The following is an 18,391-nucleotide window of genomic DNA, read 5'->3' on the forward strand; positions in this document are numbered from 1 at the left end:
TTTATATTTTATTGATTCCTAAAAAGTTTCTCTAAGAAATATGAATAAAATTCCTATTTTTTTTTGTCATTAATTTATCGTCATATCAGATCTCTGGACCCACTAAGTTAGTTTTTTTTTCTTTTATATCTCATTCAGTATAGAATAGACTAGATAGTTTTTAGAATTTTAAATGTATATGAATCATGAATGGATAAATTAAAATCATTTATGAATTAATCCAAAATTGAAACTATTGTGGAAAATTTTAATCAAAAAGAAAATAATAAAAAGATTAAGTAGTTGACGCAAATAGCACAAATTGACTTATAAATCCAAAATCTAAGACCAGGTAGGCATGATTCTGACTAAGCCAGAAATATACTTGCTTATAGACAGAACTTGGATTAATCAGCCGACTTGTGCTATTCTGGTGCAATTGTGATTAAAATTCGTTTAGTTTCTGTAATAAAATGTATTTGTCATTGGCACTAAATTTCCATCATGATAGTGATAATTTTGATGATTTGAAGAAGAATAGAGGATTTCATGGGTTTAAATTCAATCTCAATTTTGGTGTCCATTATCAAAACTGTTGGTGATTCAGCTCTAGTGACATACCATGGTCATTATGATATTGATAAACTGCTGTTAATATGAACTTTAAGTTTCTTACTTTCCGTCTGATTTCCTCGAATTTTACATCAAATCGACAAAGAGTCGACATTTCCAGTTTTTAAAGACATTTCGGAATCCTAACTTAGTAAAATCGACATAATAACACTTGTTTTCATTCTACAGTAACATAATGAACAGCATGCCACTCGAGCATTCACCTTCTGGAAGAAATCAATCGCTTTTAAAGCTGCCAATTGAAATATTTTTTGTCTTTTTTCTGCTACTTTAATGTGTAACTTTTAAATATATCTTTAATAATAATACTTGATCATGTTTTTCTCATGATGATATTGAGTATTTGTCATAATTTACATATTTTAGATGATGTTTTTTACTGTGACTAGCTTTAAGTTGGTCTTTATGGATCATTACTGGTGGGTTGAACTGGTGAAGTTATTGGGTTTCTAATTAATGGTCTGTTTGATGTTCAATTGTTACGTCCCTTACAGAACCTGTACGTACCAAACAGTCCCTATTCGTTCCATCCAGACCCTTATGTTCCTTACAGACACGTTACGTCCCTTACAGATCAATTAAGCCTTTTATTGACCCATTAAGTTCTCTTACAGACCATATTACGTCCCTTAACGACCATATTACGTCTAATAACGACCATCACGTCCCTTACAGGCCAATAAGCCTCCTTACGACCGTCATGTCCCCTAGAAACCTAACCATCCCCTAACTCACACCAAGAATCACCTCTCAACACCCAAATAGTCACCAAAAAACCATCATTATCAATCCTAAAGTCTACGATCATAACAATCAAACAATAATTCTACAAAAAAAATTTAAATTTTCTAATAAATTATCTTTAAATACTAATATCACTTTGCGGTCCCGATAGCGCCATTTTTGTCAAAGTGGAAATGGTAAATGATCGTGGAAATGCTGTGTCATTTTCAGAGAATAACTTGCGGAAGCTAAAATGAGAAAAAGAATGTTAAAAAGTTAGTCAAAATTTATGAATTTCATTCAGAGTTGCAGAACAGGCAGCTGTGACAGGCAAAAACCGTACAAATGTTTTGTAATTTGTATGGATTTTCTTTCAAAACCCTACAAATTACCAAGAATTTATACGGTTTTTGCCTGTTACATGGTCATCAGTGTCACAGGTGTCACAAATGTCAATTGTGTCACAGATGTCATAAGTGTCACAGATGTCACAAGTGTCACAGATGTCACAAGGTGTCACAGATGTCACGAGTGTCACAGATGTCACAAGTGTCACAAATGTCACATGTCACAAGTGTCACACGTTTTTCAAATGTCACATGTGTCACAAATGTCACAAGTGTCACATGTGTCATAATTGTCATAGGTGTCACATGTGTCACGTGTATCACACTTAGAGTCTGTTTCGCAACTCTGATTTAATGTCCTTACAATTTCCTAATTCCCGATGACCCAGTCGATGACTTTTTCCATGGTGCATCACTCGGTTCCTGCGGTAATGGTCCTTGTACCGGAAGATCATATGGATCATAAATACTCTCAGTCATTATGGAAGATTGTGGAATTTCTGGTGACTTTATATCAGCTGTTGCTGTCGGTGGCGGTGGATTTGGTGGTCGGAAGTTGACCAGTTCCTCCTCAAGGTCATTAACACGCTTTTTAAGGTCATTTCGTTCAGCCAGCACCTCTTTAAGTTCAGCAACTGTAAATCTTGGCTTGTGTTCCTCGTCATCGACCGGCGACATTAGTTCCTCACTTTCCTTTTCAACAATACCAAGTTGCTTCTTTAACGACATCATTTCACGATGTTGATCCTGAATTTTTGCCAAAAAGTCAGCACGTTCCTCACATAATGTCTTTACTTGTGCCTGCATTATTTTTGATTTTCGTTTCGTTTCACATGATGTTGACTTTAGTCGCTCAATTTCTGATTTCATTGTGTCCATTAAGCAGCTCTTTTCTTCTATGTCCATTTCCTTGTTCTTCATGTCTGTTCGTTGTTTGTCGACTTGCTCTTTAAGCTTTTGAATTAAATGAAAATCTTCAATTTGTGTACGATTTGGTGAATTGGCTTTTGATGGTGTTGATGTGTTGCGTTCCTTTTCGAGACGACGGTTTTCGTCTTGGAGGCGACTTATGGCTTCGAGGAGTTCGCGGGTCTCTTCGCGCCATGATTCTTCGATTGCTTCGAGTTCCTGGGGAGGATATAAAGTGAAAAGTTACTAGAAATTGATCAATTTAAGCACAGAGAGACACAGAGAGACACAAAGAGACACAGAGAGACACAGAGAGACACAAAGAGACACAGAGAGACACAGAGAGACACAGAGAGACACAGAGAGACACAGAGAGACACAGAGAGACACAGAGAGACACAGAGAGACACAGAGAGACACAGAGAGACACAGGGAGACACAGAGAGACATAGAGAGACACATGAAGACACAGAGAGACACAGAGAGACACAGAGAGACACAGAGAGACACAGAGAGACACAGAGAGACACAGAGAGACACAGAGTGACACAGAGAGACACAGGGAGACACAGAGAGACACAAAGAGACACAGAGAGACACAGGGTAACATCATCATCATCCTTACCTTCTCAAAACGCTTCCGTGACTCAGATCGTTCAACCTTTTCATTCTCTAATTTGAGAATTTTAGCATTTAAATCCTGTAGTTCACTTGCAACTATTTCACGTTCGCTGGCAAATGCCTCAAGCATTTCCAAAGCAGTAATGCATTTCGGAATTAATGACTGTAAAGAGAGTAAAAAAAGGAAGTAAAGATTAATGACTATATATAGTAAGGTTTCTCACCTCACTCACCTCACTCACCTCACTCACCTCACTCACCTCACTCACCTCATTCACCTCACTCACCTCACTCACCTCACTCACCTCACTCACCTCACTCACCTCACTCACCTCACTCACCTAGAAAAAATTAAAATGTTGGAAGTGCTGAGTGAAATTGAAGTGGATTTTGAGGCTTATTGGTATTTAGCTGTGGATGGCATGAGCGCAGGAGTGGGCAAACTTTTTTGTTTCTCACCTAACTCACCTAACTCACCTCACTCACCTCACTCTCACCTCACTCTCATTTTGCTCTCACCTCACTTACTTCATTCACCTCATTCTCACCTCATTCACCAAACTCACCAATCTCACCAGACTCACCTCACTCACCTTACTCACCTCAATTGAGTCATCAACCCTTAAAATCAAGCAGATACCTCAGATATCCCAACAACATGTTCAATCCAAAAAATTCACCATAAAGCTCTTAAAAAAGGTCATCAAATATTCAACAGTCAAGCCCAGTCAAAACACATCATCGAGTCGATTCCGATAAATTTTTAATCAATATCCATTCAAAAGCTTGCAATTTTCACATCGACTTGCAAATGATTCGGCGGGGATCAATAAAAAATATTCCATGACTTTACAGATAATTGTTGTGCAACTTTAATGAACACAGGCAGGCACAACCAGCTATTTTTAATTGATGACATTTTTTTCAAGTCCATTTAATTTTTCCAATTAATTTAAATGAATTTATTATGACTCAATTAAATATTTTTTTATATTTTCATGGATGAAATGTGATATTTAATGCTTAAAATGACCTTTAAATGGAGCAACAGAGATTGTTGTGGACAAAAATACATTTTCAGGCATCCACAAAATATGTCCAAAATATCTTCCATTTCAGACATTCTACGAGAAAAAGTTTTACAAATAAAAATTTATTTTTCCCAATTTCATTGTAAACATAAATGACATATAGGAAAGGTAGAAATGGAGGGAAAGTAATGGAATGGTCTGGGATTGATGTTGTAGCTGAAGAGGTGCATTTAGGGGAGAACTACAAATGTTCAGAATTCTCAGCAGATGTAGGAATCGCCCTTGTTGAGATATTCCAGGATTGTTTCGAAAATTAGTTAAAATCGAGGCATTACCAGGTAGTCTGACTCCATTGGACTTTAATTGAATTCCAAAGTCCGACAGTATTGAAATTGAATACCATCGATCCTTTAATTTGTAATTATTTGTAATTTTTCAATAAGAAATTTGAATCCACTAAAAACCTCAAACTGACAAAAAATACTATTGTCAAGGCCCTCCCACAAGAGGCCCAAGCTGTCTCGATTACGCTTCTTCATACACACCTGAATTGCAATAGAAAAAGGATATTTAATGTTTATTGTTACAATTTGGTCAACTGTGTTGTACATTGTTACATTTTTATTACAAATGAGAAGGCAATAAAATGTGAGTTATGGATATACACAGAAGATTTTATTTGAAATAAATGAATGAAGCAATCCGAGCGGTACAGTCTTCAAAAAATTTTCTTTTGGACTCCAATCAAAATTAAGAGCATTATGTAATGAGTGACGACAGTCTGAGACTTTAAACCTTAACCGCGTTAAGCACCCAAGAAGGCAATTTCTTCAAGATCTCAAGAGCCGCATAAAGTGAGAATAACGCTCATGAGCATGCTCATCTAGTGTTTTTAAGGTTCGCAAACTCTTGAGGGCATTCTTTTTGCTTATTAGAGATTAAAACGACACCAAAAGACATTCTAATAATTTCACCAGCTACCCGTGCATTTATGATTCTATTTTATTCATCTTTACTATTGTAATCTTAATTTGACTCGTGTCTAATGCCAAAAAAAAAAAAAAAACAAATTTGTCACTCGGTTAGTCGACATAGAAAGTTGTATGAGTAAACAGATTGATAGTGTCACATAAATTATTCTCAGATTATTCATCAACTATGATGATTTAGAGGGAAGTTTAGTGATATTACATGGTAGGAGATGATTATTATGAGAATTACTGGCACATATTAAGTGATGCATAGTGGCATTGGATGATGGTGGTTAATGAATTAAGGGTTAGTCACTAACTAAGAGTAGCTGATGCTGATACCGAGATCGGAACTGCACGGCAGAGTTGGCAGGACTTTGGAGTCCGGACTCTAAAAGTTCAAAAAATCAGGACTTTGTAGCGTCCGGACTGCACTTGAAACGCCTCCATATTGGAGTCCTGCCAACTTTGCTGCACGGGAAGTTTCGGTCTTGGTCTCTGTCTCGAGAATTAGTAGTTAAAATTGTGATTTTTTTTAAATTTTTTGGATTCTTTTTGCAAATAAAAAATTGTAAAAAATCCTAAAAATAACAATTTCTACGATTTGCAATAATACCTGACCCTGGCTATAAATCTCGTACAAAATCATAAGAAAAACCTTCAAATTTCCAAAAATCGTCTAACCCCAAAAATACATTTTACATTTACAGCTCCTAAATAGACACAATACATGATCCCTAAATCACATCTTTTAATCTTCAATTCTCATCAATTCCTTCAAAAAATCATCCAATTTACTATCACAAAAAAATCACTCAAAAAATGACACAAAAGGCATTCGATGAGAAATAATCATTTACTTATCATTTACTTCTTCCTTTCCATCACCTTATTAATATCAAATCATTTTATTTTCCATTTCAATTTTCACATTCTTCATATATATATCATTGAAAATCATAAATAAATATTGATGCTTAGATGTTATTGATACCTTTAAATGAATGAGATTTGAGTAGATAGGGAAATATGATATAATATATAAGATATAGGATAGTAAAGGGTTTGGAGTTTTGGGAGGGAAATTTGTTGTTGGAATTTTATGATTTATGAGCTAAATTTTGATTAATTTTTGGTAGATTTTTTAGGTTTATGGGGATTGTTTAGGGTGGAAAATTTAAATGGCTGGCTTAAATTTGGGATAGAAGTCGATTTATGTGAAAATGTGTTTAAATTTAGTCAAGACTTGCCAAAAATGGCCAAAAAATGTACAAAAACTGACCAAAAATTTACCAAAAATTCACAAAAATCCACAAAATTCCTCAAAAATTGAAGGAAAAAATGCACAAAAATAATTAAAATTTGAGAAAATTTGCTCAAAATTCAACAAAAATTAACAAAAGTTGCCGAAAAATCAACGAAAACTGACAAAAAATTCACAAAAATGTCAAAAAAATTCATACAAATCCTAAAAAATTGAACAAAAATCCCAAAAAATGCCAAAATTGTCCAATTTTGATGTAACTTGAACAAGCTCAAAGCCAAAATTGAGACGAAGGAAGTAACATTTAGTGCTCAATCCTCTACATCCCCCATACCCCAACTCTCATCCCACCACCATCTCCCATCCTTTCCACCCACACCCAAAATACCCAAAAAAATTAATAAAAATTTCTCCCAAAATAACAAAAAAAAATTCACTTCCATCAGCACATCCATCAACAGCAGGTCCCATCAAATATTACACAAATTTCATCAACATCAGCATCCACAACAAGCCTCAAGTGCGGTCCCAAAAATAATAATATAAAAATATTCATTAATCTTTATTCTCATGAAATTTAAAGGATATCCAACAGAAAATCGCTGATAATTTTTCATTCCTAAATGAAGAAAAATTGCAAAAAATGTTTTACATCTGCATTGACTGTATGTCCTTGACATTCACTGAGAAATGATAAAGATTGCGTCATTGCAAAATGTGAGCCTTTTTTACTGTTGGATGATAAAAATAAAACTTTTTTTTGTTTTGTATTGTTCTTAACTTTATGGATGGGTGACTTAATGTTGAGGTGTGGATGATGTTCTAGGGTTGATGACTTGGGTATATTGGGGTAGTTTGGATTGGTTCTTGGGTAAGAAACTGTTAAGAAAATTGCGAAAATTGGAATTTTGCCCTTAAAGGTTCCTCTGGCTACGCTCTTATCGATATCTGTTAGGAATTGAGCTCCTGTCATCACAAGGATATCCGGACTGTTCCCTAATCACTCGGTAAAAGAGACTCTGCTACCGAACAAGCAAATTTTATCTAAATATGACTCGGAAACCCTAAATGCCACTCAGCTCAGACACCAAACGGACCTCAGAGTTGGTAGGACCCTATTTTGTAGTCCGACTCTAATAGAGTCTTGGCTTCGTTGGAGTTCAACCTGGGAATCCAATTTGAGTCTGGTCGATCTAGATTTCCGGAGTCCTTACCAACTCTGGATGACGTTACCCTTTTATTATCGAGTATTATACCCAAATAAGTCCTCCAACACATACCTCAACACTCACAATACCTCCAAACTCTCATCCAATACTCATAACATCCCCAAACTCCTACCCAACCCTCCATCCTTCAATTAACTACTTCTCTTAATTAACTACATTATTAAAAATAACCACAAAACTCCTCTACAGTAACTAAACCTTGCAAAACTTCTACTTCTCCATTTCACTCTCTACAATTCTATGATTTTGTATATCAGTGGTGGACAACCTTTTGTTCTTCGCGGCACACGTTAGTGATAATCAGAGTTAGCAGTACTTTGGTACCGGACTCCAAAAGTCCTAAAAGTATGGACTTTATGGTGTCGGCCTCCACTTTTTTTTGGAGTTGCATCCACATTTGAGTCCTGCCAACTCTGCTAGTAATCCTCGATCTTAACCGCACACGCCATACGATTCATGAAATTTCAAAAAAGTATGATATGAGTGTTTCGAATCACTCAGGTTGCCCATCACTGATTATGTATATGAAAAACAACATCCATTTGTAGTTCATGCTGGAAAAAGTTCTGTTTTGTAAAGAAATTAAAACGAAGGTTGAATGAAAATTTTTTGTGTGCTTGTTGTGGAATTTTTTTATAGTTTTGGTTGAGAAAACAATCTGGGACTTAGGCATGCATGCAATTATTTTGATAGGTTTTGTTATTGTTTTTTTTTTGGATGTTTTTGGATGTTCTTGTTGGAATTGGCTGATTTTGGGAATGAAGTGAGGTGTTTAGTGAGTGTCATAGAGGAGGATGGGTTCATATGGAATGCCGAGGGACGCAAATGAAGGAGTCTCCATCATGTAGCTTTTGAGGATCCAATAAAGCTCTCTTATTATGGCTAAATGGCAGAAACCTTCAGGTGTCATCCATATGGCTACCAATGGACCTTCAAATGGTACAATAATCGACTTAAAGCTATGTCAGAGTCACGTCAGTCTGATCCCGGATTATGGATCGATCAACCAGCTTGTGCTATTCAACCCAATCAAAAATTGACCATAAAACCATCAACTAACCTCTTCCCAATCCTCAAATCACTTCTAAGCTTATCAATAATTTCCATTAAAAATGTCAATCCAATCCTTGACTCAATGCCAATTTATCCCAAAAACATTTCAGGTGTCTCATTTTCCTTATCAAACCTAAATTTAAGTGATTTATAGAAAACAACCATGCTCAACTCATTATTTATCCATTAATTATCCATTCTTGACCACAACAAAATTTTCTCCTTCAAGACACACAAATACACAGCCAATAAATCAAGTCTGTAAACATAAATCCACAAAATCATTTTTCACTTCCATTTCTCGTCCCACAACATCCCGCATTTCCTTAATTCTCATTTCTCACAATCCGCTGGCTACATCATTTAATTAAACAAGATTGCGATTAAGTCAACATAAGTCTTTTTTTGTTGTTGATTCGTAAACAAGGAATGGGGATTGTACGGAAGTTAGGGAAATGGTGGAATTGAGTCCATGTCCTTCCTGCTCACTGTTATTCCTACTTACTCACTGCACCTTATGTTGCTTTCTTTGAATAAGTTGATTTCGGAAATGGTCGGTTGTAAGCCCTAAACAACTCTAGTCTTATTGTGGAACTGCCAACCTTCAGACAAGGTGGTTTGGATAGGCTTTTCCTCTATCTTTTAATAGACATATCCCTGCACATAGCTCGGACTTTCATGATTCAGAATGACTCTTACTTATTTACTTCCCTGGTACCGTATACATCGAGTGTAATCCATGGCCTCGCTCAGTCGGTGCCTGAAGCTGACTCTATCGCTGGCTACCGCTTGCCAATTACCTATTCCAATTCTTTCGACAGCTTCTTTCCATGAATACTTTAATCTTCCACGTAATCACTTGCCATGTAAAAAATTGGACAGAACCGGTACCTAAAAGCGATTCCTATCCCTATTGAGGTACCCATTGTACATCATAATCGTCAGCCACAACATCCACTCCATCACAATCTTACTAACCCCAACTCACACCCCTTAACCGAATATTCTAAGAATAGAGTCTTTAGACATTCCAAATGCGCGGCAATCGGCCCACGTGCGCCCCAGCCAAGGAAGTAAGTAAGTAAGTAACATCCCCTTACACATGACATAACTGCCCAATCATCCCCAATTCAACCGCTATTTCTCATCAGCTCTTTTTAATTATCGCATCATTTATGCTTTGTTAGTCATATCGTGACTTAGTAATCAATGTTGTGATGTGCAAATGATTTAATTAGACTCGATGATTAAATTTAATTTTTATGAGATGTATTTAATTTGATATAAAATTGATTGCAGGAATTTGGGGAGGGGTGAGAGGGTGAGGGGGCATTTTTGACGTGGGTTTAGGTTATTTGGAGGTGTGATGATGGGGTTTTGAAGGGAAGGGTAAAGGTATGGCGATCATGTGCTGTATTGTGTCAGGACGCTGTTTTACTTTTCTACCTTGCTGCTGTGTCCCGACAAAGCCTCAAAATGTACCGATTTTTTCTTCTAGGCCACCCTGGGCTTAGGTTGTTGGGTATAGAGGATATGTTAAATGATATACGGTATATAGAAGGTCCTCAACCAGAAAATCTCAATTTAATACCAAGGACAATCCCTTAACCAACCCTCATCATCCCCATTAACCCCCAATTCCTTCTAATCCATTCCATTCCAAATCATATAACACGCTTACTTACAAAGTCATCAACAGTTACTTCCTTTATGTCACAAACACTAACTTAATCCACATCGGAAGCATTTCTTTCTATTTGCTAATAACAATCTTTAGCATTTACCTCACGAACAGCTTGTTAAGTCTATTACGAGACAATTTTTCATTTTCATTCTTGTCACTTTCATGCCTACATTGTTGCACTGTTTGCGTACGTCTGATAGATACAACCTTTAGACTTGATATGGATGACGGTATAGGGTGGCTATAGTAAGGTTGAGGGATGATATGGGAAATTTTTGGGAAAATCTTGAAGATTTAAATTTTGTGGAAAATTAAAGGAAAACTTTGTGGAAAATCATGAAAATATTGGAAAATTCGGAAAAATTTTGTTAAAATTCAGGAAAATTTAGGAAATTGTGGGGAAAATTTGTGAAAAATGGAGAAAATCCATGGAAAATTTGGAAAAATTCCTTAAAAAAAATCGGAAAATTCGGTCTATTAACGAAGATTTTGATGAAAAATTCTAGAAAATTTGGAAAATGGACAGAAATTTGGTGAAAAATCGCGAAAAATTTGAAAAATTAACGGAAAATTCTTTGAAAAATTGGAAAAACCCAGAAAAATTTATGAAAAATACGGGAAAACTAGGAAAATTGATGGAAAACTCGTGAAAATTTGGAAAATTTTATGAAGATTTCGGAAAAATTCATTAAAAATCTCGAAAAATTCGGAAAACTTTCAAAAATTTCCCAGTCATCATCATCCCAGCCACCCAACTCATAACCCTTAACATCACATCAATCATTAAGACATTTCATTTACTTCTTCGCTGTTGGACATCGCTGTGTATAACTAAATGCCTTCATCACTTCTTGTCTGAACAGTCGTGTAATGATGACACTTGGATTGACACTTTTCGAGCTTCCATACTTATGATGCATAAATGTATGGATTCTGTAATGTTGGGAAGCAGTAGCTTAATTATTTTTATGTAAATTTGATGGAATTGTTAAGGAGTTGTGGAAGTTGAGTTGTTTACCTCAATCGGAATCGAACTTTCGAGTACTTGACTCAAGTAGACTTGACTCAAGTAAGCTTGACTCAAGTAAGCTTGACTCAAAAAGCTTGACTCAAGTAGACTTAACTCAATTTGACTTGATTTAAGTGGATTTGACTTAAATAGCCTTGACTCAAGTTGGGTTGACTCGAACTGTCTTGACTCAAGTTGGCATGACTCAAGTAGGTTTTACTCAAGTAGGCTTGACTCAAGTGGGCTTGACTCAAGTTGGCCACTCGGTTCAAACTGCATAATCGACCGGTTAAACATCAAACAGCCTTTGTTACGCTCCAAGGTACTAACCAGAACAAGGGAGAGGGAAGTGAGGCAGGGATGGATTAGGAGTTGACCCTCAACTCCTTTTCCCACATCCCTTACCCTGTAACATCCCAGCAACTAATTACAATCTCAATAATATCATGGAAAATTCCACTTGACAATCAGCAATTTTGGACAAATTTTCCAATCCAATTCCTTTGTCATCGTCTTTATCCTTGTTAATGTCACAGCTAGATACAATCAGTCTTGAAGCATCAAAAAATTTGTTCTTACAATAATCATATAAAGCCTTAAGAAAAGCTTCTTATTTTTGAAGGAATAAGACATGATTGTGAATAATTTATGCAGGCAATAATGAACAAAAAAAAAGAAATGTTTAAAAATAGTCCATAAGAGGCATTCAGCTCTGCTACATCACATAAATATTCCTTATCATAACTATTAATAAATTATCAGCATACACATGAGACTTGGATGGATTTTGGAACAAGATGATGATTGATATGGAAGTGATGTAGAAAGATCTTATTTCTAGAATGTTAAGAGAATGTCTTGAACTGACTCAAGTAACCTTGAGTCAAGTTAGCTTGAGTCAAGTAGACTTGATGCAAGTTGACTTGACTTAAGTAGATTTGACTTTAATAAACTTGACTTAAGCTGGCTTGACCTCACCCATTGCACGAGACATCCCCAAAACACTCCATCCCATCTTAATTGCGTAACTCAATAACTTAGCATCCCCATCACAACTAATGCAAAACAATCACCACAAAAATTTCCATATCCAGTCATCAACATTTTCCCCAAAAAAACATAAAAATGAAAATTCCGGTCGATAAAAAATGAAATTTTTTATTTGTCGTGACACATTTAAACAAATTAAAAAAAACTTTCCTTATCTCCATTTGCACAGACACAATCTGTCAGACTTCATCACAAAAAAAGCAGCTTTTTTCATTGTATGGGATGCTGGAAGGAAGGAGGGAGAAGGGACGAGGAAAGAGAGAAGGGACCTACCTATTTGGGGAGACCTCTCTAGTCGGAGAGAGGGTAAGCAGGAATGTGGAGGTCAGGAATTGAGGACTCGGGGTTGGGGTGAGGGAGGGAATCGGAGTTTGTTGGAGGAATTGGGGCAGTAGGTGACTAGAGTAGTCGGAAGGAGGTCGTGGGAGAGTTAGGGAATGGCAGTGAGGAGAGGGAGGGAGTTGAGAGTTGGGGAAGTAGGGTTGGGGGTTGGGTTTGGACAAGTGGGGTTGGGGGTTGGATAATGGGTAAGAGATTTGGAGTTCCATCATCAAATCCTATTCCACCCTCCATCTAGCTCAGTCTTGAACAGTCTGTGACCAATAAACTTGAAAATGTCATAAACCGTATGTCGTGTGCAGTTTTAGTTCCAACTTTACACTATCAATATGTACCACAACAACCATAAGGTTGTCCACCCCTTGTCTAACTCAATTCCATTTTCGGATATTTGAATAAAAAGTTGTTCCTTAATATGCTGAGCACTTCCGTAATTTCCTTTAAATCAATTCCGTCACACACACACACACACTCTCACAATCATAAAGTTTCCCTTACCTTCACCGTGTCGGTTCCATATGCATCAATAATTTTTTCACATTCTTTACCAATGTCACTTGCTAAATCATATACATCAACCACAGATATTTCTTGTATTGAATTATTTGCTGACTCACTCATTTGGATGAAATTTCGAGGCATTTAAAGACCGAAAAACTTTTTTTTGGATATTTTTTGAAAAAATTGCTTTTTTTGTGAAAATTTTAAATAAATTAAAATAAAAGACTTTTGCTCACTTACGCGGCCGTAAACAAATGATGACTCAGACTGAAAAATTTGTTTCTCAATGAAAAAAATTCTTTTTTGTCTTGATTTAAATGAGAAAAGAGAGAATTGAGTGAGAGAGAGAGAGGGAGAGAATAGAACAATGAGAGAATTGTTCAGAGGGTGGACACTGATGTTGAATTGAAAAAGTTTGAAAAATGGTGAAAATGTTGAAAATGTTGAAAATGTTGAAAATGTTGAAAATGTTGAAAATGTTGAAAATGTTGAAAATGTTGAAAATGTTGAAAATGTTGAAAATGTTGAAAATGTTGAAAATGTTGAAAATGTTGAAAATGTTGAAAATGTTGAAAATGTTGAAAATGTTGAAAATGTTGAAAATGTTGAAAATGTTGAGAATGTTGAGAATGTTGAAAGTTGACAAAATTGACAAAATTGACAAAATTGACAAAATTGACAAAATTGACAAAATTGACAAAATTGACAAAATTGACCAAATTGACCAAATTGACAAAATTGACAAAATTGACAAAATTGACAAAATTGACAAAATTGACAAAATTGACAAAATTGACAAAATTGACAAAATTGACAAAATTGACAAAATTGACAAAATTGACAAAATTGACAAAATTGACAAAATTGACAAAAATTGACAAAATTGACAAAATTGACCAAAATTGACCAAATTGACCAAATTGACCAAATTGACAAAATTGACCAAATTGACAAAATTGACAAAATTCTTCCCATCCTTGCCAACAATCAATTCATCTCATCAACTTCTGCGCATGCCGTCCATAAAATGTGCAATTTTCTCTCAATTTTTTTTCCAACTCACAGCTGCTTTTCGAGAGCAGAAGCAACAGAAAAATTCTAACAAAAAAATTCTCTCCGACATGACAATCTCATTAAGCACAGCTACACATGTCCGAAAGAGACAAAAAACAAAGTCCAATAAAATGCAATTCTGAGATGAAAATAACAAAATTTTAATGACGTCAGCCATGAAAACTTGCAGGTTTATTTTGTTTACCTGTCGTCCGCATGAAGCCGCACAATGTAAAAAATTTGAGGGAAATTTTCGTTCAGCTGCACACGTTTTGGGTTCATGGAATAAAAAGTGTAATTAAAGGATGTGACACGTGATTTTTGTCACGTGGTTTTTAATGGAAAAATTGCTGATAATTTTGATGATTTTTGAATAAAATTTGAATAATTTGACAATCAATTTAGTCAAGATTGTGGCTACTTGGACAGAACTTAAGGGTTGGCAGGATTCTGGGAGTAGGACACCATTAAGATGAGCAGCATGAAGACAAACTTAGACATCATTAGGAATGCTCAAACAAGGGCCAGTGACAACATTATAAACAAATTCAGCTATAAGTCAACATGCATGACACAGCATTACTAATGAAGTGAGCATGAATAAGCTTGAAACAGCTAACAAAAGTGATGTTTTGGAATTTTCAAATAAAGCTCAGCTGTATGCTGTTTAAGGCACACTCGACACCAACATGTCCAGCTTAAAAACAAAAATCTTAGCCTTTTAAGTCGACATCCAACTCTACCCTATTATTACAGCCATAGACACCTGAAAGTTTCAAATCAGCTCCAATCAAAATTAAAAGACACATCACAAATTAAAAAACTAAATTTATTTAAGATTATTAAAAGTCAGTGCTGCTCGGTGTTTTTTTGCACTTTTGGTTCATCCTTGTACTTATCATCATCTACTTGAATTTGGACTGGAATGGACTTGATTGACTCGATTGAATTGATGTACTTGATGGACTTGATTTGGATGAATCACGTGAACATTGCATGACTGGACCTCAACATGACTTTAATCTCTAATTACTCAACATTATTATATTCATCATATTTATTCTTATTATCTATGCTATTCATATTAATATATCATGTTATATTCTTACTTCTAGTGATATTACTTACTTACTCATTTATGAATTATTTATGGGATGTGGGATGTGTAATGCTTTGTGGTCATAAGCGGTGATTATGCGGGTATATGCGGCTGAATGTGGTTAGTAAGCTATTAGGTTGACTGAGCTTTACTCCTATTTCATTCCTTTGCTACTTCCTGCTCCCCAGCTCCCCTCCCACTTGTTCTCCTCCCTCTTGCTCCCCTGCTCCCATCCCCTTCTTCCACTTTTACGCCTCCCTCTGCTTCCTCCTGCTGCTTCATACCTCCTTCTCCTTTACCCCTCTCCCCTTCTCCCATCCTCCAAACTTAGAATCACATGAAATTTCTATAAACTGTAAATAAAAGAAGAAAAAAATGTAAAATTAATTTTGAGAATTTGGAAAAATAATAATTAGTAAATGGGATCGTTCAACTGTTACGTAACGCGAAAAATTTACCTTTTGACCCCTTCTATTCTTCGTTCTTCTCTATAGCAAAGTCGACCCTAATCTTCAAGATCCGTCTTTCATCATTTAACAACGCTACGTAAAAAGTAAACGGTCCTAATTATATTAAAGCAGTGTTGTCCAAACGTTTGCACACCATGACACACCATGACACACTCAGGCATACCGTGACACACCTTAGATGACATCCACGACACACAGTTTGAACAACATTGTATAAAACTAAACAACACGACTTCTTTAAAGCTCTAAGCCTTACATGCAGCTATAATTCCATTTACGGTATCCTTTTCACGTCCGAATTTCTCATTCTCGATTCCCGAAATCTCTTAAGAACAGGAATTCTAGAAACTCTTGTTAACACACCTGCTGGTCCACAATCAACATTATCGTAAATGACATCAATATCGTCTGTCAATCCATCATTAAACTCATCATAGTAAATGTCTTCTGTATTGCTGTAAATGACGTCATCAGGTGGCGGTGGATAGTTGAAGTCATTCAGCTGTTGCTGTGGATTTACATTTGAATCATCAAATTCGGGTTTGTCATAAATCTGCGACTCATAATGACTGGCTGGCTTGTGGATGTTGCTGTAATTCACATTGGATGTTTTGGGTAAGGTGCCACATGCTGAATTATGGAACTGACTTGAATACTGTCGACCGGTAATTGATGCTGCTTTCGTTGAGTCACTATCGATGTTACGGTACCGGACGGATGTCTCATTGGACTTTACTGTTGATGTCATTTCAATTTCTTCATGTTGTGGCTTTATGTGACGTGCTGATCGCGTACCAGAGCACCATTTGCAGATGATGATGAGCTTTAGTGCCACAAATAGTCCAAACATTGAGTACATAAGGATTTTAAGGATGTCCATCTGACTTTTGAGTGCCTCAAATTGTGTCACGTAATTTTCGTCATTTTCCCTCAATTTTGCACGTCTTTTAAGAAGTTGAAGCTTCGCATCAAAGTACTCAATGATGTCATTTAGGTACGTGACCTTGCCGTTCAGCTCGATGATTTTAATGCCTTGAATGTTGATGATTTCGAGTAGTTTTGACTCATTTTTTACAGCTATGTCATCGATTTCGGTACGGGATGTATTAATCCACTCATTTAAATACTCCAACTGCTTTATGAATCCCGCATGGACTGTACTGAGCTGTGTATAGCACTCGTTACTGTCTTCTTTAAATTGACTGATTTCTGTCACTGTGTGGTTCCATAAAGTTGATGATTTTGTGTCTTGTTCGATGAGTTGTTGGGATAATTTGGTGATTTTTGTAGTGATGTCTTCACAGGACTGGGCTGATATGGTGTTAGGGGCTATGAGGTGTTGTAGTGTCAAGCTAGATTAATGAGATAAAATTGAGAAATATTAAAAATTGTGATTTAAATTGTAAAATATTAGGATTTATCCATTATTGGACATAAAATGAAGGTTTGGAGCTTTTGATGAACTGTAAGGCAGAGTTGGCAGTACTTTTGGGTGTCTGGAGTCACTATTGAGGACCTCAAGTATGAAGTCGCTTCCATTGAAGATCGGACACCAGTTTATCCATTTTAGGAAGCAACCTAACACTTGAGGTCCTCAATAGTGAAGCCGTCTACCCAAAAGTCATGCCAATCCTGCTGTAAGGCACAGTAGAAAGCTATTAGAAGCGCTGATCGACCCCATAAAATACTTACATCAGAATTATAAAATTCATCTCTTTTATTGGTTGACCATTTAATTTAACTTTAGTTCCAACCGTCTTTCATTGTAACTTTTTAATGATTAAAATTTATTCTTAATTTCTTCATATTTTATACACAATTAAAAATGAGATGAACGTTAATTGACTGCTCATAATTTGTGTGAATCATGAATAATGTTATGATTAAGCTTGATTGTTGACATAGTCAGCACAGTTTAATACGATTAGCATAAATTGATTGATCGATCCAAAATCTGACCCCAGGTTGATGTGACTTTGACTTGATGTTGGATTCGGTTTCAATTTAAGCATCAAGATAGCGTGACTTAGGTAAAAGTTACGCCATCCTGATGCTTCATGCTACTCATATTAGTCATTTTAGTCTTCATCCTGTCTTAATTTGCTGTCATTAAAGGTTCTAGGCTATCCAGAAGCCTTTAAATCATCTACAGATCTCATACAAGTCTAATGAACACTGGAATTAAGCTTTATATGAATACGTCCAAATTGATACAGAAAGGAGAAAAAAAGAAGAAATACAGCATGATGATCTTTAGGTTCTATACTATTTATTAGGTAATTTAAAATAAAAAAAAAATTAAAAATTTAAATAAAAAAAATAAATAAAAAATCATTAAAAAAAAAGAAAGCACTGTTTTCGCCCGGTCTCGAACCGGGGACCTCGAGTGTGTTAGACTCGCGTGATAACCCCTACACTACGAAAAC

The 18,391-nt window shown here is 35.8% G+C and overlaps 2 protein-coding genes and 1 non-coding gene across 3 annotated transcripts; all 3 read right to left on the reverse strand.

Annotated features, from left to right (window-relative positions):
* Positions 1–332: 332 nt before the first annotated feature.
* On the reverse strand, positions 333–13,501 carry LOC139088635 (RILP-like protein homolog). Its single transcript, XM_070637890.1, has 4 exons — positions 13,341–13,501; positions 3,217–3,375; positions 2,047–2,810; positions 333–1,583 (listed from the first exon to the last, which is right to left on the reverse strand). Exons 1-4 carry the CDS (start codon positions 13,482–13,484, stop codon positions 1,475–1,477), a joined length of 1,176 nt encoding a protein of 391 aa, XP_070493991.1. The 5' UTR covers positions 13,485–13,501; the 3' UTR covers positions 333–1,474.
* Positions 13,502–16,239: 2,738 nt separating this feature from the next.
* LOC139088655 (uncharacterized) lies at positions 16,240–17,724 on the reverse strand. Its single transcript, XM_070637914.1, has 2 exons — positions 17,658–17,724; positions 16,240–17,317 (listed from the first exon to the last, which is right to left on the reverse strand). The coding sequence occupies exons 1-2, from the start codon at positions 17,675–17,677 to the stop codon at positions 16,240–16,242; spliced, it is 1,098 nt and encodes a 365-aa protein (XP_070494015.1). The 5' UTR covers positions 17,678–17,724.
* A 594-nt stretch (positions 17,725–18,318) lies between these two features.
* Positions 18,319–18,391, reverse strand: TRNAV-AAC (transfer RNA valine (anticodon AAC)). Its single transcript has one exon. It is a non-coding gene; the product is annotated as a tRNA-Val (tRNA).

This window comes from Chironomus tepperi, unplaced genomic scaffold (assembly GCF_022539635.2).
Source record: "Chironomus tepperi strain 1889 unplaced genomic scaffold, CSIRO-AGI_Ctep_v1 contig_168, whole genome shotgun sequence".
NCBI classification, from domain to species: domain Eukaryota; kingdom Metazoa; phylum Arthropoda; class Insecta; order Diptera; family Chironomidae; genus Chironomus; species Chironomus tepperi.